The sequence below is a fragment of the Thalassophryne amazonica genome, chromosome 9 (genome assembly GCF_902500255.1).
Source record: "Thalassophryne amazonica chromosome 9, fThaAma1.1, whole genome shotgun sequence".
In the NCBI taxonomy this organism is placed as follows: domain Eukaryota; kingdom Metazoa; phylum Chordata; class Actinopteri; order Batrachoidiformes; family Batrachoididae; genus Thalassophryne; species Thalassophryne amazonica.
In genome coordinates, this window is record NC_047111.1 from 68,901,450 (window position 1) to 68,925,308 (window position 23,859).

A 23,859-nucleotide genomic window follows, 5' to 3' on the forward strand; every position below is an offset into this window, starting at 1 on the left:
TGTCTGCCCCCTGAACACTCGACATGTGTGCTTGTCATTTGGCTCTGCCCAGCGATCAAGCTACCGACCGTGAAGGGAAACAATGTGGGTGAATATGAGACAAAATATACAATAGAACTGAAAAGTAAAACCAGAATCTAACAATAGTGTTGGGTTTAGTGCTAAGTGGACCCCAAAGCAGAGACAGAACCAGGTAAAGTTTAACAGTTTATTTACAGCAGGTGGTGGTGACGGAGGCTGGCTGGAGGTAGGTCTTGGGAGGCAGCAGTGGCACCGGACACATCTGGAGACGAAAAGGCACAGGTAAGTATTGGCTCAGGTAAGTATTACCTTTGGTAGGCAGCAAGCAAAGAGAGTTATACTAACGACAGTCACTGAATACTCTGGCGCTGGAGTCATGGCAGGGCCTTATACCCCCACATATTGAGAGAGACATCAGGTGTGCCCACTTAGCTGCAGAACTCAGCCACGCCCCCGTCACCACCCACCAGCTCTGCACAGAGAAAACACAAAGGGAGGGGCAAACAGGCACAGACAACAAACCCTAACAGAAAGTGGTAGGCCGGTAATGAAATCCACTGCAATGTGGGACCATGGACAGTGTGGTATAGGAAGTGGGCGAAGCAGGCCAGCAGCAGCACAGTGGGAAGACTTGCTGCGGGCACAGACTGAGCAGGCAGCAACAAACTCTTTAGTGTCCGAGGACATTGAAGGCCACCAGAAGCGCTGACGAACAAGCAAGAGTGTGCGATGGAAGCCTGGATGACAAGCAATTTTAGATGAGTGACTCCACAGAAGGACCTCTGACCTAGCAGACGAATGAACAAACAAACGGTCTGGGGGACACATGTCAGGAACTGGATGGTTAGTCAAGGCTTCTTTGACAGTTTTCTCCACATCCCAAGTGGCCGCACCAACTATACAAGAAAGTGGCAAAATAGTGTCAGTAGTAACATCCACTGGTGAAGAAAACTGCCTTGACAGAGCATCAGGTTTAATGTTCCTAGAACCAGTGTTGTGTGGGCCGCTGAAGAGGAGGTACTGCTGGCCCACCACCACCAGAGGGCGCCCTGTCTGGAGTGCGGGCTCCAGGCACCAGAGGGCGCTGCCGCCTCACAGGAGCAGCCGGGGTGACAGCTGTCACTTATCGCCTACGACAGCTGTCACCAATCATCTGATCAGCAGTGGTATATCAGCAAGATGACATCTCCACCTCTTTGCCGAGATATCGCTCTACCTAGGAGGTACAGTACTCAGCCGACTGTGTTGTCTTTTTGACATTAACACTTTGTTACTTTTGTGCGTTAAATAGCAGACATTCTTCCAACGAGAGGTGGAGGTGGTTTTCCCGCCATACGGGTTGCTGGGTGCAAACGCACCCACATTTAACTGTTTTTGTTCCTCGCCAGCAGTACCAGATCCGACACGCGGAGGCAGTGGCCACCTGGGAGTTCGGGACTTGGCGGCTCCAGTATTCCCGGGGTTCGGTGGCGGAAGAAATCGTGTGGTTCCGGTTCTGCTTTGGACAGACGTCTCTTATCTTCGAGCCTGCCCACGTGACACATTTTGTGAATTGACTTCTTTGTCTATTGTTGTAATCGGTTGTGTTTGTTGTGCTTATTCACAACAGTAAAGTGTTGTTATTTGACTTCCTCCATTGTCCGTTCATTTGCGCCCCCTGTTGTGGGTCCGTGTTCCTACACTTTCCCAACAACCAGGACGGTAAGTAAGAGTTAGACTGAATCGTCCCAGAAACAGCACTCAATGAGCTTGACGGGAATTCAACCTGCGAGCAGAGCGGAGATAAGACAAGTTTTTATGATCAGTCCATACCACCAAGGGATGTGTTGAACCCTCCAGCCAGTGTCTCCATTCCTTCAGGGCCTCGACGACTGCCAGTATAGTTCTTCTCAGCGGGGCTCAGTTGGCGGGAGTAGAAGGCACAGGGATGAAGACTTTGGTCACAGGAAGAGCGCTGAGAGAGGACAGCCCCTATGCTGGAATCAGAAGCGTCCACTTCTACAATAAACTGGGCTGTGGGATCTGGGTGTGAAAGAACAGGAGCAGAACAAAAGAGTCTTTTTAACTTATCAAATGCTGTCTCTGCTTCTATTGACCACTCAAAAGGAACCTTGACCGAAGTTAATCTGGTAAGTGGAGAAGCAACTCTGCTGTAATCCCGGATAAAGCGTCTGTAGAAGTTTGCAAACCCTAGGAATCTCTGTAGTTGCTTCCTATTGGTGGGTGTAGGCCACTCTGATACAGCTTTGATTTTAGCAGGATCAGTTTTAATCTGCCTCTTCTCAAAGAACCCAAGAAAACTAACAGAAGTCACATGAAAGTCATGCTTCTCAGCTTTGAACATGCTCTTCAATGGTACTAGAGAAAATCAAAATGTCATCAAGATATACAAACACAAATATGTTCAACATATCGCGTAAAACATCGCTGATAAGTGCCTGAAAAACTGCTGGGGCATTAGTCAGTCCAAATGGCATAACCAAATACTCAAAATGACCCATAGGGGTATTAAACGCCGTCTTCCACTCATCCCCCTCTTTGATGCGGACTAAATGATAGGCATTACGCAGGTCCAATTTGGGGAATATAGTGGCATCATGGAGGGAGATGAAAGCAGAGTCGATGAGTGGAAGAGGATATTTGTTCTTCATAGTTATATCATTCAAACCCCTGAAATCAACACATGGCCGAAGAGTGTAATCCTTTTCAACAAAAAAGAAACCAGCCCCAACAGGAGAGGAAGATGGGTGAATAAGACCAGCAGCTAGTGACTCAGATATTTAGGTTTCCATAGCCTCCCTCTCAGACTTGGAAAGATTGTAAAGTTTGCAAGTTGGTAAGGGTGCCCCTGGGATCAAATCAATGCAACAGTCATAAGGCCTATGAGGTGGAAGAGCTTGGGCTCGGTCCTTAGAAAATACTTCCTGTCGGTCATGATATTCTTCTGGCAACAGGGAAAGGTCTATTGGCTTGGGAATGATTGGTGTGCGGGGACAAGTGGTAGGCTTGGCAGAATGTAGACAGTGACTATGACAAAACAGGCTCCAATTAATAATGGATTGTTTAGACCAGTCTATGTAAGGATTGTGGAGCTTGAGCCAAGGGAGACCAAGGACTAGTGGAGCAGAGGGGGAACTGACAATGTACAAGGAAATAGTCTCATGGTGGTTACCAGAAAGCAGCAGTGACAACTGGATGGTTTGATGAGTAACGCTGGCCAGAAGCCTTCCATCTAAAGCATATACATTCTTGGGTTCAGGTAGAGGCTCAGAGGGGATTTTACACTGAGAAACAAAAACAGTCAATGAAGTTGTCATCAGCTCCTGAATCCACCAGTGCTAACAGGGGAAACGAGTAGAGTGAGACAAAGTACCTTGAAGTTGAATACGTCGTGTGGAGAGACTTGACGGGGTATGGCTCACCAGCGCCCCTCCGCTGGCTGATGAGCCTGGTCTTTTGGCAGTGCGGTGCAGTTGGCCACAAAGTGTCCTCCCTGGCCGCAGTAGATGCAGAGTTTGAGACGCTGTCAACGCTGGCGCTCCTCAGGACTGAGTCTCATCCTACCAAGCTGCATAGGTTCCTCAGCCGAGGGTTCAGAGGATCCAGGAGTAGCACAGGCAGGAGCTGGTGGAGTAGACTGGTGGGGAGGCTGGGAGTAAGGTCCAGCAGGTGGCGTGGCTCTTCTAGCTGTTCTTTCCCTACGCCTCTCTGCTAGCCGGTTATCCAAACGAATGGCTAAGGAAATCAGGTCTTCTAAGGAAGAGGTCTCGTCTCTAGCAGCTAGCTGGTCCTTGTTCTCCTCACTCAAACCCCGGAAAAATACCCCTTGTAAAGCTTTCTCATCCCACCCAGTTTCAGCAGCTAAAATGCGAAAATCAATGGAATAGTTTGTAACTGAACCAGTACCCTGGCGAAGTAAAAGGAGTCTACCACTAGCCTCTTTACCCTGAAGGGGGTGGTCAAAGACCCTACACATCTCAGTAGCAAAACAATCCAGGGTGTTACAGACAGTAGAATTACTATTAGCTAATGCTACAGCCCAAGCAGAAGCCTTCCCAGACAGTAAACTCATAATAAAAGCTACTTTAGCTCTATCAGAGGCATAAGTTAGCGGTTGTTGGTCAAAAACAAGCATGCACTCGTGTAAAAACTGACTGCATAACCCTACATCACCTGATTATCTGGCAGGAATGGGGATGAAGGGCTCACGGAGTTGAACAATGTGGCTGCTTTGGGCTGGAGGAGGAATCGAAGCAGGAGCAGCAGTCGGAGCAGGTGCAAGTTGATTAGGCTGATTGGGGAACTGGTCCAAACGAGAGGCTAATTGCACCAAGCGAGAATTAATCTGAGAGAAACTGGAATCAACTTGTTTAAAAGTTGTCCACTATTGTCTTGAGAGCTTCGTCATGTTGAGCCATGCGGGTGCCTTGATTGGTTATTGCCTGCTTAAGTCTTTCAACCTCTGCGGGGTCCATATTTGGCCAGAGTATTCTGTTGGGTTTAGTGCTAAGTGGACCCCAAAGCAGAGACAGAGCCAGGTAAAGTTTAACAGTTTATTTACAGCAGGTGGTGGTGACGGAGGCTGGCTGGAGGTAGGTCGTGGCCCCGTGGGAGGCAGCAGTGGCACCGGACACATCTGGAGACAAAAAGGCTCAGGTAAGTATTACCTTTGGTAGGCAGCAAGCAAAGACAGAGTTATACTAACGACAGTCACTGAATACTCTGGCGCTGGAGTCATGGCAGGGCGGGGTCTTAAACCCCCACAGATTGAGAGAGACATCAGGTGTGCCCACTTAGCTCAGCCACACCCCTGTCACCACCCATCAGCTCTGCACAGAGAAAACACAAAGGGAGCGGCAAACAGGCACAGACAACACAAACCCTAACAAATAGATAGAACAAGTGGCTGGGTTGGTGCCCAAACTTTTTTGTGATACTGAAAATTAGTGACTAACACCCCCAGAATGTTTTCAGAACTGGTTCTGAATATTTTTAGAGTCCATATCAAAAGGAAGACATCATGAGCTGTGTTTTATTTTAAGCAATCCCTATAATCTAAATAAATAAATAAATCAACAAACTAAAAAACACAGTCCATTGGCCACGCAGGTTTTCTTGTGCATCTTTAGGAAATTTAACAAATCCAGACTCAGTAGACTATGGGCTACACAAAATGTATGGTGGACATTCCAGGGTGACAGCAATAGCCAGATGGGGGTCAGTGACAGATTACACCGGGGTCAACATTCAAAAATGCTCTAATCATATTGAGCTGATACCACATTATTTCTCGGCTCATAAATATTTCAAAAAGGTTTAGTTTGGACCATGTATAACTGCATGTTATGATGTGAAAACAGCAAAACATGATGCAAAGAATTGGTTCAGTTAATAGGATTAAATATAATATATATATATATATATATATATATATATATATTAAATAGAATCATTTTGTTTTAACTGTGTTGAATACTTGCTGTCCAGATTTAAGGTCAAACAAGGTTGATGTATAGTTTGGACAGTCGATGTTATGTTGTAGTATGCGGTAAAAACGACAAAAATGCTAACAAAGGTCAATTTCTGTTTGTATAGCATCAAAGGTTAAAGTTGCTCTAATTCTGGTTAAAACAAAGTGATGCAAATTATTGGTTGAGCTAATAGTGTTTTGAAAAGAAAGAGTTTGCACCATCGGTTATGCTTAGTTATCACGTTACAAGGTAACAGATGCTGTAGACTCCAATGGACATTGACCTTGTTTGACCTTCACTTTGGAGCGCAAGTATTCAACACAGTTAACCAACTCAAGTTGATGTGTCACCATTTTTTGCTGTTTTCACCCCCATAACTCCATAGCATGTAGTTATATGGTCCAAACTAAACCTTTTTGTAATCTTTGTGATCAGACAAACAATGTGCCATAGTTTTTAATAGGATTGGAGCATCTTTAAATATTGACCCTTGTGTAATCCTCATTGACCCCTACCTGGCTACTCCCACCACCCTGGGATGGCCACCATACCTTTGTGTAGACTGTGGTACAATGACGCTGGACTGAAGGTGTTGTTTTGTGTTTTTAAATGGTGCCGATTATATCAAAACTGGCTTCAGGCTCATGGACTAACAGGCAGATGTAATAAGATGCTTGTATAGCCACCCATTCCCAAAGAGCCCTGCCACCTAGTGGACAAAACGGTAAACACCATCCAATCCCATCATGCCTTGCGTTGTGCCCGCCGACACAGAGAGCTAGCGATGCTAGGCTAGCCGCTGTTAGCAACCGGAGGCGGACATGTTGTGCCGACCCTTCCTTGAATAAACATTGTTTTAAAATCGTATTTTTGGTGTTTAGGGGAAGGCTCCGTACGTTGGGCAACCATGGATGCTGTTAACGCCTTCAACCACGAGGTAAGTTGCTGTCTGGACGCTCCCGCAGCCTGAACTCACCGAGCGTGGCGGCGGTGGAACAGGCCAAGCGGGGCAGAGCGCTGGGCCTGCCCCAGTATGCTAACTTAGTAACCTCCTTACCTGAGGGTTGCAACACAATGCAAAAATAATAGTTATGTTCTTCTACTGGGAAGCTAACGTTGTGGTTAGCCCGTAAACAAGCGCTGCTGTAACCTTGTACAAAGTGTGATTACTTCGGCCTTGCTAAGTAGGAAGAGCGCCGTCCGTTGAAAAGAAACACTGCAGGCGAGTCAAGATGTCCCAGTGTGATTCAGTCATCTGCACATGCTCGCCCAAACACACCACACTCATTCAACCGTAAGGCCTGAATGTACACGCTCTTAGAAATCCATCAGGATTTTCTCGTAGTGCCCCCACCCCCTTTGTTCCTCTTATTTGTGGGTAGTAGCATTTAAACTTTTAAGTCCTTAAAGAGTGTCGTCAGTGCGTGAATGAAACTGCAACTGAACTGTAGTACCAAACGTATAACAGCTACATGTGTCCCATACTAGTTGCTTGCATATATATGTATACATTTTTTTGTGATTAAAATACCTGAATTAACAGTTATCAATCTGTGTCGTAAAGATCACAACAGGTGTTTTTTTTTATATATGTAATTGACAAATATGTATAGGAGGGCGCGGACTTTACCCGAGCGCCCCCTCGTGGCCATTTTTGGCCGCTGAAAACATCGCCCAACTCAAACATGTAAATTTGCTCACTTTTCTATGTATTACATTCAGGGGAAAAATTAGACCGCTGATCTCATAATTCCAAACAAAGATCTCATAATAAGTGAAGTGCGCAATGCATCTGCGCATGCGTGGGTCACACAGGGTCAAAAATTCCACCTACTAAACTCACCGCTACGATTGAATTTCGTATAGTCGTGTTAGTGAACTGTGAACTAGCAGGAGAGAGCATATCTCACCCGTGTTGGCCTCTCTTCATTGGCTTCCTGTTAATTCTAGAATAGAATTTAAAATTCTTCTTCTTACTTATAAGGTTTTGAATAATCAGGTCCCATCTTATCTTAGGGACCTCGTAGTACCATATTACCCCATTAGAGCGCTTCGCTCTCAGACTGCAGGCTTACTTGTAGTTCCTAGGGTTTGTAAGAGTAGAATGGGAGGCAGAGCCTTCAGCTTTCAGGCTCCTCTCCTGTGGAACCAGCTCCCAATTCAGATCAGGGAGACAGATACCCTCTCTACTTTTAAGATTAGGCTTAAAACTTTCCTTTTCGCTAAGGCTTATAGTTAGGGCTGGATCAGGTGACCCTGGACCATCCCTTGGTTATGCTGCTTTAGACGTAGACTGTGGGGGGGTTCCCATGATGCACTGTTTCTTTCTCTTTTTGCTCCGTATGCATCACTCTGCATTTAATCATTAGTGATCGATCTCTGCCCCCCTCCACAGCATGTCTTTTTCCTGGTTCTTTCCCTCAGCCCCAACCAGTCTCAGCAGAAGACTGCCCCTCCCTGAGCCTGGTTCTGCTGGAGGTTTCTTCCTGTTAAAAGGGAGTTTTTCCTTCCCACTGTAGCCAAGTGCTTGCTCATAGGGGGTCGTTTTGACCGTTGGGGTTTTTCATAATTATTGTATGGCCTTGCCTTACAATATAGAGCGCCTTGGGGCAACTGTTTGTTGTGATTTGGCGCTATATAAAAAAAAAAGTTGATTGATTGATTGATTGAAAGTTAAGGCTTACAGGGATTGTTTCAAAGGCTTTAAGCCTGACCGACGCATACAATAATGACAGGTGCGCATTGTGCCGTTTTCAAATTCTTGAACAGAATTTATAGGCTTGAAAGGTGGCTGAAAACACATGATTGCAAGGCTCCGCCGAATCCACCCAAAGACGGAAAGAAGAAGAAATGTGGTTGTAAACCTCCGTTCATTCTACACAATTTCCCCACAGAAAAGAAATATCCAGACAGACGTAAAAGATGGACTAAAATTGTAAGTTTCTTGCACACATTTATTTTGTCAATATCCTGAAACCGTGCCGAATTATAATGTGGTTGATGGCGCCGTTTTCGTGCATCGGCTTATGACTGCAATGTCTCGCCATGAATGACATGTTATGTAATATTGTAATATTGACTTTTTCTATAAACAAACTATATGCATGCACATATCATTGCATTACACCGTTGGGGTTTTACATAATTATTGTATGGCCTTGCCTTACAATATAAAGCGCCTTGGGGCAACTGTTTGTTGTGATTTGGCGCTATATAAAAAAATTGATTGATTGATTGATTGATTACTGGTGGTTGGCTCTCACTGCGGTATTGTATCACTTCCTGTTCCGGAGCACAGCGGTGTTTTGCTGTATCTGTTAGCTGTTTAATCTGCGCAGTTAGATTGATCTAGTTATCTAGATAACGATTTGTTTCCCAGTGTAATCTTCACGTGCCTTAACTAAAGCACTCCTTCTGCTGAATCACCTCTAAATTATTTACACATTATTCACTTTGCGTGTTTTTAGGAATCCGCTAGCTTAGCGCAGCTACTAGCTCTTAGCCGGTTTAGCATGGCGGCTTCTCCTGTCTCTCCCGCACTTTTCTGCTCTAGGTGTGAAATGTTTAGTTATTCCTCGGCCTCCTTTAGCAGTAACGGTACTTGTAATAAGTGTAGCTTATTCATAGCTTTGGAGGCCAGGCTGGGCGAATTGGAGACTCGGCTCCGCACCGTGGAAAATTCTACAGCTAGCCAGGCCCCTGTAGTCGGTGCGGACCAAGGTAGCTTAGCCACTGTTAGTTCCCCTCTGGCAGATCCCGAGCAGCCGGGAAAGCAGGCCGACTGGGTGACTGTGAGGAGGAAGCGTAGCCCTAAACAGAAGCCCCATGTACACCGCCAACCCGTTCACATTTCTAACCCTTTTTCCCCACTCGGCGACACACCTGCCGAGGATCAAACTCTGGTTATTGGCGACTCTGTTTTGAGAAATGTGAAGTTAGCGACACCAGCAACCATAGTCAATTGTCTTCCGGGGGCCAGAGCAGGCGACATTGAAGGAAATTTGAAACTGCTGGCTAAGGCTAAGCGTAAATTTGGTAAGATTGTAATTCACGTCGGCAGTAATGACATCCGGTTACGCCAATCGGAGGTCACTAAAATTAACATTGAATCGGTGTGTAACTTTGCAAAAACAATGTTGGACTCTGTAGTTTTCTCTGGGCCCCTCCCCAATCGGACCGGGAGTGACGTGTTTAGCCGCATGTTCTCCTTGAATTGCTGGCTGTCTGAGTGGTGTCCAAAAAATGAGGTGGGCTTCATAGATAATTGGCAAAGCTTCTGGGGAAAACCTGGTCTTGTTAGGAGAGACAGCATCCATCCCACTTTGGATGGAGCAGCTCTCATTTCTAGAAATCTGGCCAATTTTCTTAAATCCTCCAAACCGTGACTGTCCAGGGTTGGGACCAGGAAGCAGAGTTGTAGTCTTACACACCTCTCTGCAGCTTCTCTCCCCCTGCCATCCCCTCATTACCCCATCCCCGTAGAGACGGTGTCTGCTCCCAGACCACCAATAACCAGCAAAAATCTATTTAAGCATAAAAATTCAAAAAGAAAAAAATAATATAGCACCTTCAACTGCACCACAGACTAAAACAGTTAAATGTGGTCTATTAAACATTAGGTCTCTCTCTTCTAAGTCCCTGTTGGTAAATGATATAATAATTGATCAACATATTGATTTATTCTGCCTTACAGAAACCTGGTTACAGCAGGATGAATATGTTAGTTTAAATGAGTCAACACCCCCGAGTCACACTAACTGTCAGAATGCTCGTAGCACGTGCCGAGGCGGAGGATTAGCAGCAATCTTCCATTCCAGCTTATTAATTAATCAAAAACCCAGACAGAGCTTTAATTCATTTGAAAGCTTGACTCTTAGTCTTGTCCATCCAAATTGGAAGTCCCAAAAACCAGTTTTATTTGTTATTATCTATCGTCCACCTGGTCGTTACTGTGAGTTTCTCTGTGAATTTTCAGACCTTTTGTCTGACTTAGTGCTTAGCTCAGATAAGATAATTATAGTGGGTGATTTTAACATCCACACAGATGCTGAGAATGACAGCCTCAACACTGCATTTAATCTATTATTAGACTCTATTGGCTTTGCTCAAAATGTAAATGAGTCCACCCACCACTTTAATCATATCTTACGTCTTGTTCTGACTTATGGTATGGAAATTGAAGACTTAACAGTATTCCCTGAAAACTCCCTTCTGTCTGATCATTTCTTAATAACATTTACTCTGATGGACTACCCAGCAGTGGGGAATAAGTTTCATTACACTAGAAGTCTTTCAGAAAGCGCTGTAACTAGGTTTAAGGATATGATTCCTTCTTTATGTTCTCTAATGCCATATACCAACATAGTGCAGAGTAGCTAACTAAACTCTGTAAGTGAGATAGAGTATCTCGTCAATAGTTTTACATCCTCATTGAAGACAACTTTGGATGCTGTAGCTCCTCTGAAAAAGAGAGCTTTAAATCAGAAGTGCCTGACTCCGTGGTATAACTCACAAACTCGTAGCTTAAAGCAGATAACCCGTAAGTTGGAGAGGAAATGGCGTCTCACTAATTTAGAAGATCTTCACTTAGCCTGGAAAAAGAGTCTGTTGCTCTATAAAAAAGCCCTCCGTAAAGCTAGGACATCTTTCTACTCATCACTAATTGAAGAAAATAAGAACAACCCCAGGTTTCTTTTCAGCACTGTAGTCAGGCTGACAAAGAGTCAGAGCTCTATTGAGCTGAGTATTCCATTAACTTTAACTAGTAATGACTTCATGACTTTCTTTGCTAACAAAATTTTAACTATTAGAGAAAAAATTACTCATAACCATCCCAAAGACGTATCGTTATCTTTGGCTGCTTTCAGTGATGCCGGTATTTGGTTAGACTCTTTCTCTCCGATTGTCCTGTCTGAGTTATTTTCATTAGTTACTTCATCCAAACCATCAACATGTTTATTAGACCCCATTCCTACCAGGCTGCTCAAGGAAGCCCTACCATTATTTAATGCTTCGATCTTAAATATGATCAATCTATCTTTGTTAGTTGGCTATGTACCACAGACTTTTAAGGTGGCAGTAATTAAACCATTACTTAAAAAGCCATCACTTGACCCAGCTATCTTAGCTAATTATAGGCCAATCTCCAACCTTCCTTTTCTCTCAAAAATTCTTGAAAGGGTAGTTGTAAAACAGCTAACTGATCATCTGCAGAAGAATGGTCTATTTGAAGAGTTTCAGTCAGGTTTTAGAATTCATCATAGTACAGAAACAGCATTAGTGAAGGTTACAAATGATCTTCTTATGGCCTCGGACAGTGGACTCATCTCTGTGCTTGTTCTGTTAGACCTCAGAGCTGCTTTTGATACTGTTGACCATAAAATTTTATTACAGAGATTAGAGCATGCCATAGGTAGTAAAGGCACTGCGCTTCGGTGGTTTGAATCATATTTGTCTAATAGATTACAATTTGTTCATGTAAATGGGGAATCTTCTTCACAGACTAAAGTTAATTATGGAGTTCCACAAGGTTCTGTGCTAGGACCAATTTTATTCACTTTATACATGCTTCCCTTAAGCAGTATTATTAGACGGTATTGCTTAAATTTTCATTGTTACCCAGATGATACCCAGCTTTATCTATCCATGAAGCCAGAGGACACACACCAATTAGCTAAACTGCAGGATTGTCTTACAGACATAAAGACATGGATGACCTCTAATTTCCTGCTTTTAAACTCAGATAAAACTGAAGTTATTGTACTTGGCCCCACAAATCTTAGAAACATAGTGTCTAACCAGATCCTTACTCTGGATGGCATTACCCTGACCTCTAGTAATACTGTGAGAAATTTTGGAGTCATTTTTGATCAGAATATGTCATTCAGAGCGCATATTAAACAAATATGTAGGACTGCTTTTTTGCATTTACGCAATATCTCTAAAATTAGAAAGGTCTTGTCTCAGAGTGATGCTGAAAAACTAATTCATGCATTTATTTCCTCTAGGCTGGACTATTGTAATTCATTATTATCAGGTTGTCCTATAAGTTCCCTAAAAAGCCTTCAGTTAATTCAAAATGCTGCAGCTAGAGTACTAACGGGGACTAGAAGGAGAGAGCATATCTCACCCATATTGGCCTCTCTTCATTGGCTTCCTGTTAATTCTAGAATAGATTTTAAAATTCTTCTTCTTACTTATAAGGTTTTGAATAATCAGGTCCCATCTTATCTTAGGGACCTCGTAGTACCATATCACCCCAATAGAGTGCTTCGCTCTCAGACTGCAGGCTTACTTGTAGTTCCTAGGGTTTGTAAGAGTAGAATGGGAGGCAGAGCCTTCAGCTTTCAGGCTCCTCTCCTGTGGAACCAGCTCCCAATTCAGATCAGGGAGACAGACACCCTCTCTACTTTTAAGATTAGGCTTAAAACTTTCCTTTTTGCTAAAGCTTATAGTTAGGGCTGGATCAGGTGACCCTGAACCATCCCTTAGTTATGCTGCTATAGACGTAGACTGCTGGGGGGTTCCCATGATGCACTGTTTCTTTCTCTTTTGCTCTGTATGCACCACTCTGCATTTAATCATTAGTGATCGATCTCTGCTCCCCTCCACAGCATGTCGTTTTCCTGGTTCTCTCCCTCAGCCCCAACCAGTCCCAGCAGAAGACTGCCCCTCCCTGAGCCTGGTTCTGCTGGAGGTTTCTTCCTGTTAAAAGGGAGTTTTTCCTTCCCACTGTAGCCAAGTGCTTGCTCACAGGGGGTTGTTTTGACCGTTGGGGTTTTACATAATTATTGTATGGCCTTGCCTTACAATATAAAGCGCCTTGGGGCAACTGTTTGTTGTGATTTGGCGCTATATAAAAAAAAAAAATTGATCGATTGATTGATTGATCATTGTATGTCTGTCAACTTATCAAAACAAACGTGACACCAAAGAGGTTATATGTGAGACCCACCTTCCTTGCAGTCATTATGAAGCCGGTGGAGTAGCGATTTCTCATCCCTGCTTAGCAAATATTCTGCAGTATCCACTGTTCAGACCCTGGACTTCATCTAACCATCCGTCAGTTGCCTTCAAGGGGTAACTTTTTTTCAAGGGAAATTTGTTTGTCTCCAACTATCAACAAGGACTGGTCGTCATTTTTGACAGCAGCTCTCTCTTCCTCCTTTGTCGGCACCAGTGGTAGTTTCTGTACCGATGCAGCATACGCAAGGGCAGCCAGCTCTTCAGGATGTCCGTGGCTGGACTGCATAGTCTGGTCCCTCAGTAAAGAAGTGGGCTACGGTTAGCCGATGATAACACACTGTAATAAAATGCAAAGTATGGATTTCCCCCTAAAGTGCTCCTGGATGAATGTCCAGGGAGGAGCACAGGGAATCCAAAATGAGACATGTCTCGTCTCCCTCTAGACTTCAACTGTCACTCACACTGCCCCACTGACCACTGAGGGACAAAGAGGGGCTCACTTCTAGCTGGGTTGCCCCGTGCCCCCCCTCCCTGGAGGAGTTTCATTCATCCAGGAACACCTTAGGGGAAAATCCACACTTTGTGTGCGCTTAGAGGTGGTGTGCAATCTCAGTGCAGTGTTCGCGGTTACAGATTGGCTGATTTTCGATTATGACTTGAGGATTCTCACGCTTGTCTTTGCTGAGGGACTGGAAGTATGGAAGACCATTGTACGGTACCGAAGTTATTAAAAAAAATAGCCTGATCTCGTAATTACGAGATCAGGCTTTTTTTTTTTTAAATCCAGTGAATGCAATATGCTTCTGTACTTTTCAGAGGGATCAGACTCCTCAATAAAGTCAATGTAATGTACAGAGGTTCATTTCAGGTCACCTTGGTGTATAAATCTCATTGTTCCAGGCAATGATAACTATCAGCTGGCTGATGGAAGCAAGTTAGAGACAAAACCAAACTAGCTGATTTCAATAGACAATTCATGCAGCCCGAGCATGTCAGTCGGCGGCCAGTCGGGGAAGTACGAATTCTGGCCTTTGGCTTCACAGCTTTGCCGGAAGTGGCGTGTACCCGCACCCTTCTATTAAGATACCCTCAAATAAAAATGCAGTTATCTTCCTTTGAAGTTGTTGGTACAGAATTATTTTCTTCCATGTAAATCTTTGAATAGTGTGTTATGATTGTGCTAAGTTTAATTGAAATTCACCAAATGGTTTAGGAGTTACATTTACAAATTTAATGGTCAGACAGACAGGGTGATTCCTGTACTCTAAATAATTGTTTTTGGGCGTATAAAAAGGCTAGGCAGTGGCTCTCCGTACGTAGCTGTATTTGTATTCTCGTGGTCGAGTATACGTCACTTCTGACTACGGTTGCAATTATCGTTTGTTTTAGTAATTTATTATTCTGGCAATTAATCGAGTAATCAGATAAAAAGCACTGAGTTTTTACAATGCCTATCGCAAAGCATTGTTTTTTGGATCAGATCAGTGTCCTCAAATCTGAGGAAGTCCACAGAGAAAAATCCCTCTCTAAAAGCATGGCTATTGCGACACTTGTTGTGAAGCAGGACTGGTTGGTTGGTACGGCGATGCTGTGTAGCTGCTCCAAGCTAAACGTAGCATGTAGACATCACATACTTTAAGAGCCATCAAGTTTTTAAAAGAAGAATCTTGCGGCGTGTCTGTGTCACAGACCGATGTCAGACAGAGGGAAGATGGCGAGAAACATGGTTTGAAAAAGTTTAATAAGGACAAGAATCCGTGGAGTTGGTGCTGGGTTGACTTTAAAGTTTGTTGTCATGAACACAGATAAAAGAAACAGGAAAAGCTCAGTGCATCTTGTGCCCTCAAGAAACACGGTAAGAATTTTTTTTATCTCTGGAAAATAAACATTGTGTTCTTCAAACAGGATTTCAGGCAAGATTAGGTGACTTGTGTTTAATTAATGTAGACTTTTTTTCACTGGAAAAAAAGACATTGTGACTTTGAATGGATTTACAGGAATTTAGGCTATAAGAGTCATTCCATCTCAAATCAACAAATCTGAGAATTTTTTTTTTTTGCATGACCTGATTTCTTTCAAACTTTTTTGTAGCTTTGCTGATATAAGAATAGATACTTTGTAAAGTTTCAGCTTTATAAGATGGCTAATTTCAAGGTTATAAAATGTTAAAATCTTAAATTTCCAACTCAGAAATTGGCATTTTAGGTAGAAAGGCCTATTTTACAACGTTGCAGCTCCACAGTTAGTGATAGTCAGGGCTTAAAAGTGTTATGTGAAACCCTTTAATATATAAAAGAATGTAAATACAGTTTTTAAAAATGAATTTATTAATTTGTCAATGATTAAATGAAGTACTAAGATATGGCGAAAATGGCCATTGTTAAAGTTAAAAAATTTTTTTTCACGGTTTTCAATAAATGATCAAGAATTAAAAGTGATTTAAAAGTTATTTAAAACTGATTTTTTTTCTTTTTTCAAACAGCTTGCTTATCTCCTTGACACTCAAATCAGTGTTTTTTTATGATGGCGAATACAAAATAGCTCATTTGAGCACAAAAAAGGGGATGTGGTAAAGGTAGTAGAGGTACCAAATTTTGCATGTAGAACAGTTTACAACAAATTTAAAGTATGAATGTTGTTCCTGGAATCCTTCAGTATCTGTTTTACCTCTATATAAAAGACGTTTTTAACAGAATTTAAGGCTTAACACTTTGATTCATCAGGAAAGTGATACCTTGGGACCTATTTTTCCTTGAGAACATCTAATAACAGCTTGTAGTCCAGACAGACACACTCATCGTGAGCTGCTGGCTCCTGTGATGTAGTAGCTGTGCCTCCTACTGCCTCCAGCTGCTTTGATAATCTTTTTGAGCTTTTGCTACTTTCTTCTGAGTGTATGTGTCAACTTGTGATTGGCTTAGTTTTCTCAGTTTCAAAGGTGAGCAGCCTATTGCAGTCAAGGTCTCATTCAAAGGTAAGAATACTAAGGATCTGTCTTCTGGAAAATACCATAGAAGTACAGAGACTGGAATGCCAACTCAAGATCTCGTTTCATTGAGTTCTGTTTGTGAACTTGCGACCCCGAGATTTCAGCCACGAGAGTTGGGGTAATTCACTTACGGTCGTCTGCCAGCAGTAACACCAGATGTGCTTTAAAGCACAGTTTCTAAGTGTTTTCTTGCGTTATCTGCCATGACTTCAACAAGTTATCCTCTTGAAGTATGTTCAAAGTGTAGCTTGAATGAAGTTCTTGTTGATTTTAAATCATATTCAGGACAAACCTTGCTAATATTATTGATAAAAGCATTCAGATTGTCAGCAACTGTGGCGGAAAATCTCGGTCAGTAACACTATGTAACACAATTTTTGTTCCTGGCTTCTAAGTGTTATATTTCAACTGCTTATGTCTAAAGTCTATGGAAAAATGACTACATTCAGCACAAACTTTGATTTTATTTTTTTTAACGTTCTAGAAAGTTTTAAAAGTTTCTTGAAATTTCTAGATAATTCTGGAAACTTCTAGAAAATTCTGGACAGTTCTAGCAGTTAAAGAATATTCTAGAAGACTACTCAGTAGTAGTGAAGGCGAATCGAGAATATTCTTGAAAACAGACAAATTTCAAAATATCATTGTCCTGATCACAGAAGCAAAGTTTATGTGGAATAACAGCTATTTTCTGTTTATTTAAGGCATAACGGGTTAGGAAAACACACTGTGTACCCAGGAACAAAACAAAAATAAAAATTTGTTACATAGTGTAATCATTAATTCATAAAATGTGTACAAAAATACAATAAAAGCACACATCATTTGTCATTTAAAAAAGCATCCTAGTAAAAATCATAAATATGACCGTATAAAACTCATGAACAGCACAGTAAAAGTAATCAAACACCATAGTCAAATCGTCAATCAATAAAAGTCAAACACCATAAAATAATCATAGTATTCCTTTGAATACTATGATTATTTTATGGGGTGTTATTTTTTATCACACTCGGAGCATTTACCACATGATGAGGGAGGCGGTTCCACAAAGTTACAACTAAATATAAAATATTTTCTTGAGTCATATCTCCATATTTGCACCTCAAAAATGTGAGCGTGACCTCTCAAACATAAATAAACTCTATTTTGGAAAAAAAATTACAGCCTGAAAAATTTTTTATTTATATTTATTTCGGGGAGGATTTTAGTCAGTCCAACGGCAACATGCAGAGATGTGTGCGATATCAGAAGATTGCTGGCCACACTGCAGCAATTTCTGTTTTTTTTTTTTGTTTTTTTTTCACCAGGATTTCAAAGAAATATTGGCTGGCATCAACCTTGGAGATCCTGATTTTGTTCCAGAAGAACCTCGTTCTTTTGCTGAACAACAAAACTCATTGTTTAAGAACAATTCAGTTTATTTTCAGTCATAAATTATTTTGATATCACACAGGTAATATGATGAAATATGCATCATTTATTTCAGTCCATACAAATCCCCAAAAAATATGAGAGGCATCATGGAGGATCTGACACCTGTCTTCAGTTTCTATCAAGCTGCCAAAACTGTGGAAAAATCACAAGCAAGCCCACTGTGTTTGTATATTACATGATTTAAATTGACATGAAAGTTTTGTAGTTTCAGAACTGTGCACATTGCTAGTTCTTGCATCATGAAAACGTCCAGGATATCTGGGATCAACCGTGAGTCCTCCCAAGCAGCATTCTACCACACAGCGACTGACAGGATGATGCAGGTGACAGGAGACCACCAGCTGACTCTTGGATGCTGAGTCGAGCAGTTCTTAGTCTGGCAATGTGGACAGCTTTGTTCCCTCAGATAAAATAATATTTAGAGTAAAAAAAAATCGTCAGTATTTACAGAATTCATTCATTCATTCATTCATCTTCTACCGCTTAGTCCAATTAAGGGTCGCGGGTGGCTGGAGCCTATCCCAGCAGTCATAGAGTAAATAGAGTATATAATAGAGTAAATAAAACAAATGCTTATTTCCATTGTGGTCCATGTGAGGCTAAAACTTAACACTGAGGAGCACGATTAAATATGTAAAGCTTGCAAAGACATTATAATCTCATCAATTAATGTAAGTAGCATAAGTGTGTAGTTTATATATATACGAGGGCTGTCAATGAAGTAATGGTCCTTTTTATTTTTTTCAAAAACTATATGGATTTCATTCATATGTTTTTACGTCAGACATGCTTGAACCCTCGTGCGCATGCGTGAGTTTTTCCACGCCTGTCGGTGACGTCATTCGCCTGTGAGCACTCCTTGTGGGAGGAGTCGTCCAGCCCCTCGTTGGAATTCCTTTGTCTGAGAAGTTGCTGAGAGACTGGCGCGTTGTTTGATCAAAACTTTTTCTAAACCTGTGAGACACATCGAAGTGGACACGGTTCGAAAAATTAAGCTGGTTTTCAGTGAAAATTTTAACGGCTGATGAGAGATTTTGAGGTGATACTGTCGCTTTAAGGACTTCCCACGGAGCGGGACGTCGTGCAGCGCTCTCAGCCGCCGTCGTCAGCCTGTTCAAGTTGAAAACCTCCACATTTCAGGCTCTATTGATCCAGGACGTCGTGAGAGAACAGAGAAGTTTCAGAAGAAGTCGGTTTCAGCATTTTATCCGGATATTCCACTGTTAAAGGAGATTTTTTTAATGAAAGACGTGCGGACGGATCCGCGCGTCGGGACGCAGCCGACGTGGTGCGGCGGCACTGGAAAAACACCTCCGTGTTGATAACCATTTGTAAAATCCAGGCGGCTTTTGATGGCTTTCAGTGGAGTGAGTATATGAGAAATTGTTTAACAGGCAGGACATGTTCCAACTTGTCCTTAAGGCTTTTAACAGAGGTGTTTTTCCTGTGGCGGAGCGTCGCGGCGGCTGCGTCCCGACGCGCGGACCCGTCCGCATGTCTTTCATTAAAAAAATCTCCTTTAACAGTGGAATATCCGGATAAAATGCTGAAACCGACTTCTTCTGAAACTTCTCTGTTCTCTCACGACGTCCTGGATCAATAGAACCTGAAATGTGGAGGTTTTCAGCTTGAACAGGCTGACGACGCTGCCTGAGAACGCTGAGCGACGTCTCACACCGTGGGAAGTCCTTAAAGCGACAGAATCACCTCAAAATCTCTCATCAGCCGTTAAAATTTTCACTGAAAACCAGCTTAATTTTTCGAACCGTGTCCACTTCGATGTGTCTCACAGGTTTAGAAAAAATTTTGATCAAACAAAGCGCCAGTCTCTCAGCAACTTCTCAGACAAAGGAATTCCGACGAGGGGCTGGACGACTCCTCCCACAAGGAGTGCTCACAGGCGAATGACGTCACCGACAGGCGTGGAAAAACTCACGCATGCGCACGAGGGTTCAAGCATGTCTGACGTAAAAACATATGAATGAAATCCATATAGTTTTTGAAAAAAATAAAAAGGACCGTTACTTTATTGACAGACCTCGTATATACGAGGTCTGTTAGAAAAGTATCCGACCTTTTTATTTTTTTCAAAAACCATATGGATTTGAATCACGTGTGATTGCATCAGCCAAGCTTGAACCTTCGTGCGCATGCGTGAGTTTTTTCACGCCTGTCGGTTGCGTCATTCGCCTGTGAGCAGGCTTTGTGTGAGTAGTGGTCCACCCCTCTCGTCGGATTTTTATTGCGAATAAAACGTCTGAACGATTTGGAGCTTTGCTGCATCAATTTTTTCCAGAAACTGTGAGAGACCTCCAGGTGGACACCATTCGGAAAATTCAGATGGCTTTCAGGGACGATTTTATGGGGATTATGTTGTGTGGGCCGCTGAAGAGGAGGTACTGCTGGCCCACCACCACCAGAGGGCGCCCTGCCTGGAGTGCGGGCTCCAGGCACCAGAGGGCGCTGCCGCCTTATGGGAGTAGCCTGGGTGACAGCTGTCACCCATCACCAGACACAGCTGTTCCACTCAGCACAGAGGTATATCAGGAGGAGGGCGTCTCCACCTCAGTGCCGAGATATCGCCTAAGACTGAGGTAATATTCTCTGCATTTATATTCTGAACAACCAGCTAAACTTGTTAAACCTTTCCAGGACTGTTGACTACTGATAGCTTCATTGCTTGGATAAGTACTCACCTTCCTGCTGTACTTTGACAAGAGGTGGAGGCGGCTTCTCCCCTCTCCGTTACTGGGTGCGGTCGCATCCACACCTGTGTGTTGTTGCTCTCTCCCGCCAGCAGTAACGGATCCGACGAGCGGAGGCAGTGGCCACCTGGGAATTCGGGACTTGGCGGTTCCAGTATTTCCAGGGTTCGGTGGCAGAGGAGATCTGGGTGGTTCCGGTTCGACTGAGACGGACGTCTCCTACCTTCGAGCCTGCCCACACGACACCAGCGGATTCGACCCCAAATTGTGATTGTTGTATTTATTGTGCTCGTTTCACAATAGTAAACCTTGTTATTTACCTTCTCCATTGTCCGTTCATTGCGCCCCCTGTTGTGGGTCCGTGTTCCTACACTTTCACAACAGATTACACAGATTAAGCAGTGCTCCAGCCGGTTTAAAAGACCGCCCACAGCTGCTGAGAGCGCGCCGCTCTCCGAGCGCCGATCGACAGGCTGAATCAACCAGATCATTTCCAACGTGAAGGCTTTGTTGATCCGGGACATCGTCTATATATATGTGTATATATATATATATATATATATATATATATATATATATATATATATATATACGAGGTCTGTGAGAAAAGTATCTGACCTTTTTATTTTATGCAAAAAATATATGGATTTGATTCATATGTTTTTACGTCAGCCAAGCTTGAACCTTCGTGCGCATGCGTGAGTTTGAGGTGGGCTTCATAGATAATTGGCAAAGCTTCTGGGGAAAACCTGGTCTTGTTAGGAGAGACGGCATCCATCCCACTTTGGATGGAGCAGCTCTCATTTCTAGAAATCTGGCCAATTTTCTTAAATCCTCCAAACTGTGACTATCCAGCGTTGGGACCAGGAAGCAGAGTTGTAGTCTTACACACCTCTCTGCAGCTTCTCTCCCCCTGCCATCCCCTCATTACCCCATCCCTGTAGAGACGGTGCCTGCTCCCAGACCACCAATAACCAGCAAAAATCTATTTAAGCATAAAAATTCAAAAAGAAAAATAATATAGCACCTTCAACTGCACCACAGACTAAAACAGTTAAATGTGGTCTATTAAACATTAGGTCTCTCTCTTCTAAGTCCCTGTTAGTAAATTATATAATAATTGATCAACATATTGATTTATTCTGCCTTACAGAAACCTGGTTACAGCAGGATGAATATGTTAGTTTAAATGAGTCAACACCCCCGAGTCACACTAACTGCCAGAATGCTCGTAGCACGGGCCGAGGCGGAGGATTAGCAGCAATCTTCCATTCCAGCTTATTAATTAATCAAAAACCCAGACAGAGCTTTAATTCATTTGAAAGCTTGACTCTTAGTCTTGTCCATCCAAATTGGAAGTCCCAAAAAACCAGTTTATTTGTTATTCTCTATCGTCCACCTGGTCGTTACTGTGAGTTTCTCTGTGAATTTTCAGACCTTTTGTCTGACTTAGTGCTTAGCTCAGATAAGATAATTATAGTGGGCGATTTTAACATCCACACAGATGCTGAGAATGACAGCCTCAACACTGCATTTAATCTATTATTAGACTCAATTGGCTTTGCTCAAAATGTAAATGAGTCCACCCACCACATTAATCATATCTTAGATCTTGTTCTGACTTAACAGTATTCCCTGAAAACTCCCTTCTGTCTGATCATTTCTTAATGACATTTACATTTACTCTGATGGACTACCCAGCAGTGGGGAATAAGTTTCATTACACTAGAAGTCTTTCAGAAAGCACTGTAACTAGGTTTAAGGATATGATTCCTTCTTTATGTTCTCTAATGCCATATACCAACACAGTGCAGAGTAGCTACCTAAACTCTGTAAGTGAGATAGAGTATCTCGTCAATAGTTTTACATCCTCATTGAAGACAATTTTGGATGCTGTAGCGCAGGGGTGGGCAACCTTTTCCAGAAAGAGCCATGAGGGTGCAGGTTTTCTTTGCAGCTACTGACTCCACCAGGTGATTTCACTGATAAACTAATTCCATCTGCTCAAAGTGACATTAATCAGTAAAATCACCTGGTGGAGTCAGTGGCTGCAAAGAAAACCTGCACCCTCATGGCTCTTTCTGGAACAGGTTGCCCACCTCTGCTGTAGCTCCTCTGAAAAAGAGAGCTTTAAATCAGAAGTGCCTGACTCTGTGGTATAACTCACAAACTCGCAGCTTAAAGCAGATAACCCATAAGTTGGAGAGGAAATAGCGTCTCACTAATTTAGATCTTCACTTAGCCTGGAAAAGAGTCTGTTGCTCTATAAAAAAAGCCCTCCATAAAGCTAGGACATCTTACTACTCATCACTAATTGAAGAAAATAAGAACAACCCCAGGTTTCTTTTCAGGACTGTAGCCAGGCTGACAGAGTCAGAGCTCTGTTGAGCCAAGTATTCCTTTAACTTGAAGTAGTAATGACTTCATGAGTTTCTTTGCTAATAAAATTTTAAGTATTAGAGAAAAAATTACTCATTACCATCCCAAAGACGTATCGTTATCTTTGGCTGCTTTCAGTGATGCCGGTATTTGGTTAGACTCTTTCTCTCTGATTGTTCTGTCTGAGTTATTTTCATTAGTTACTTCATCCAAACCATCAACATGTCTATTAGACCCCATTCCTACCAGGCTGCTCAAGGAAGCCCTACCATTATTTAATGCTTCGATCTTAAATATGATCTTTATTAGTTGGCTATGTACCACAGGCTTTTAAGGTGGCAGTAATTAAACCATTACTTAAAAAACCATCACTTGACCCAGCTATCTTAGCTAATTATAGGCCAATCTCCAACCTTCCTTTTCTCTCAAAAATTCTTGAAAGGGTAGTTGTAAAACAGCTAACTGATCATCTGCAGAAGAATGGTCTATTTGAAGAGTTTCAGTCAGGTTTTAGAATTCATCATAGTACAGAAACAGCATTAGTGAAGGTTACAAATGATCTTCTTATGGCCTCAGACAGTGGACTCATCTCTGTGCTTGTTCTGTTAGACCTCAGTGCTGCTTTTGATACTGTTGACCATAAAATTTTATTACAGAGATTAGAGCATGCCATAGGTATTAAAGGCACTGCGCTGCGGTGGTTTGATTCATATTTATCTAATAGATTACAATTTGTTCATGTAAATGGGGAATCTTCTTCACAGACTAAGGTTAATTATGGAGTTCCACAAGGTTCTGTGCTAGGACCAATTTTATTCACTTTATACATGCTTCCCTTAGGCAGTATTATTAGACGGCATTGCTTAAATTTTCATTGTTACACAGATGATACCCA

The 23,859-nt window shown here is 42.5% G+C and overlaps 1 protein-coding gene across 2 annotated transcripts in view; it reads left to right on the forward strand.

Annotated features, from left to right (window-relative positions):
* The first annotated feature begins 6,216 nt into the window (after positions 1 to 6,216).
* scaf4a (SR-related CTD-associated factor 4a) overlaps positions 6,217 to 23,859 on the forward strand; it is a 73,463-nt gene continuing 55,820 nt past the window's right edge. Inside the window, exon 1 of one of the 2 annotated variants that reach the window (XM_034178319.1) lies at positions 6,217 to 6,429. In XM_034178319.1, coding sequence (XP_034034210.1) covers positions 6,400 to 6,429 — 30 coding nt within the window. In that variant the 5' untranslated portion in view covers positions 6,217 to 6,399. The remainder of the gene's footprint in view (positions 6,430 to 23,859) is intronic. The other variant, XM_034178320.1, reaches the window with a different exon arrangement.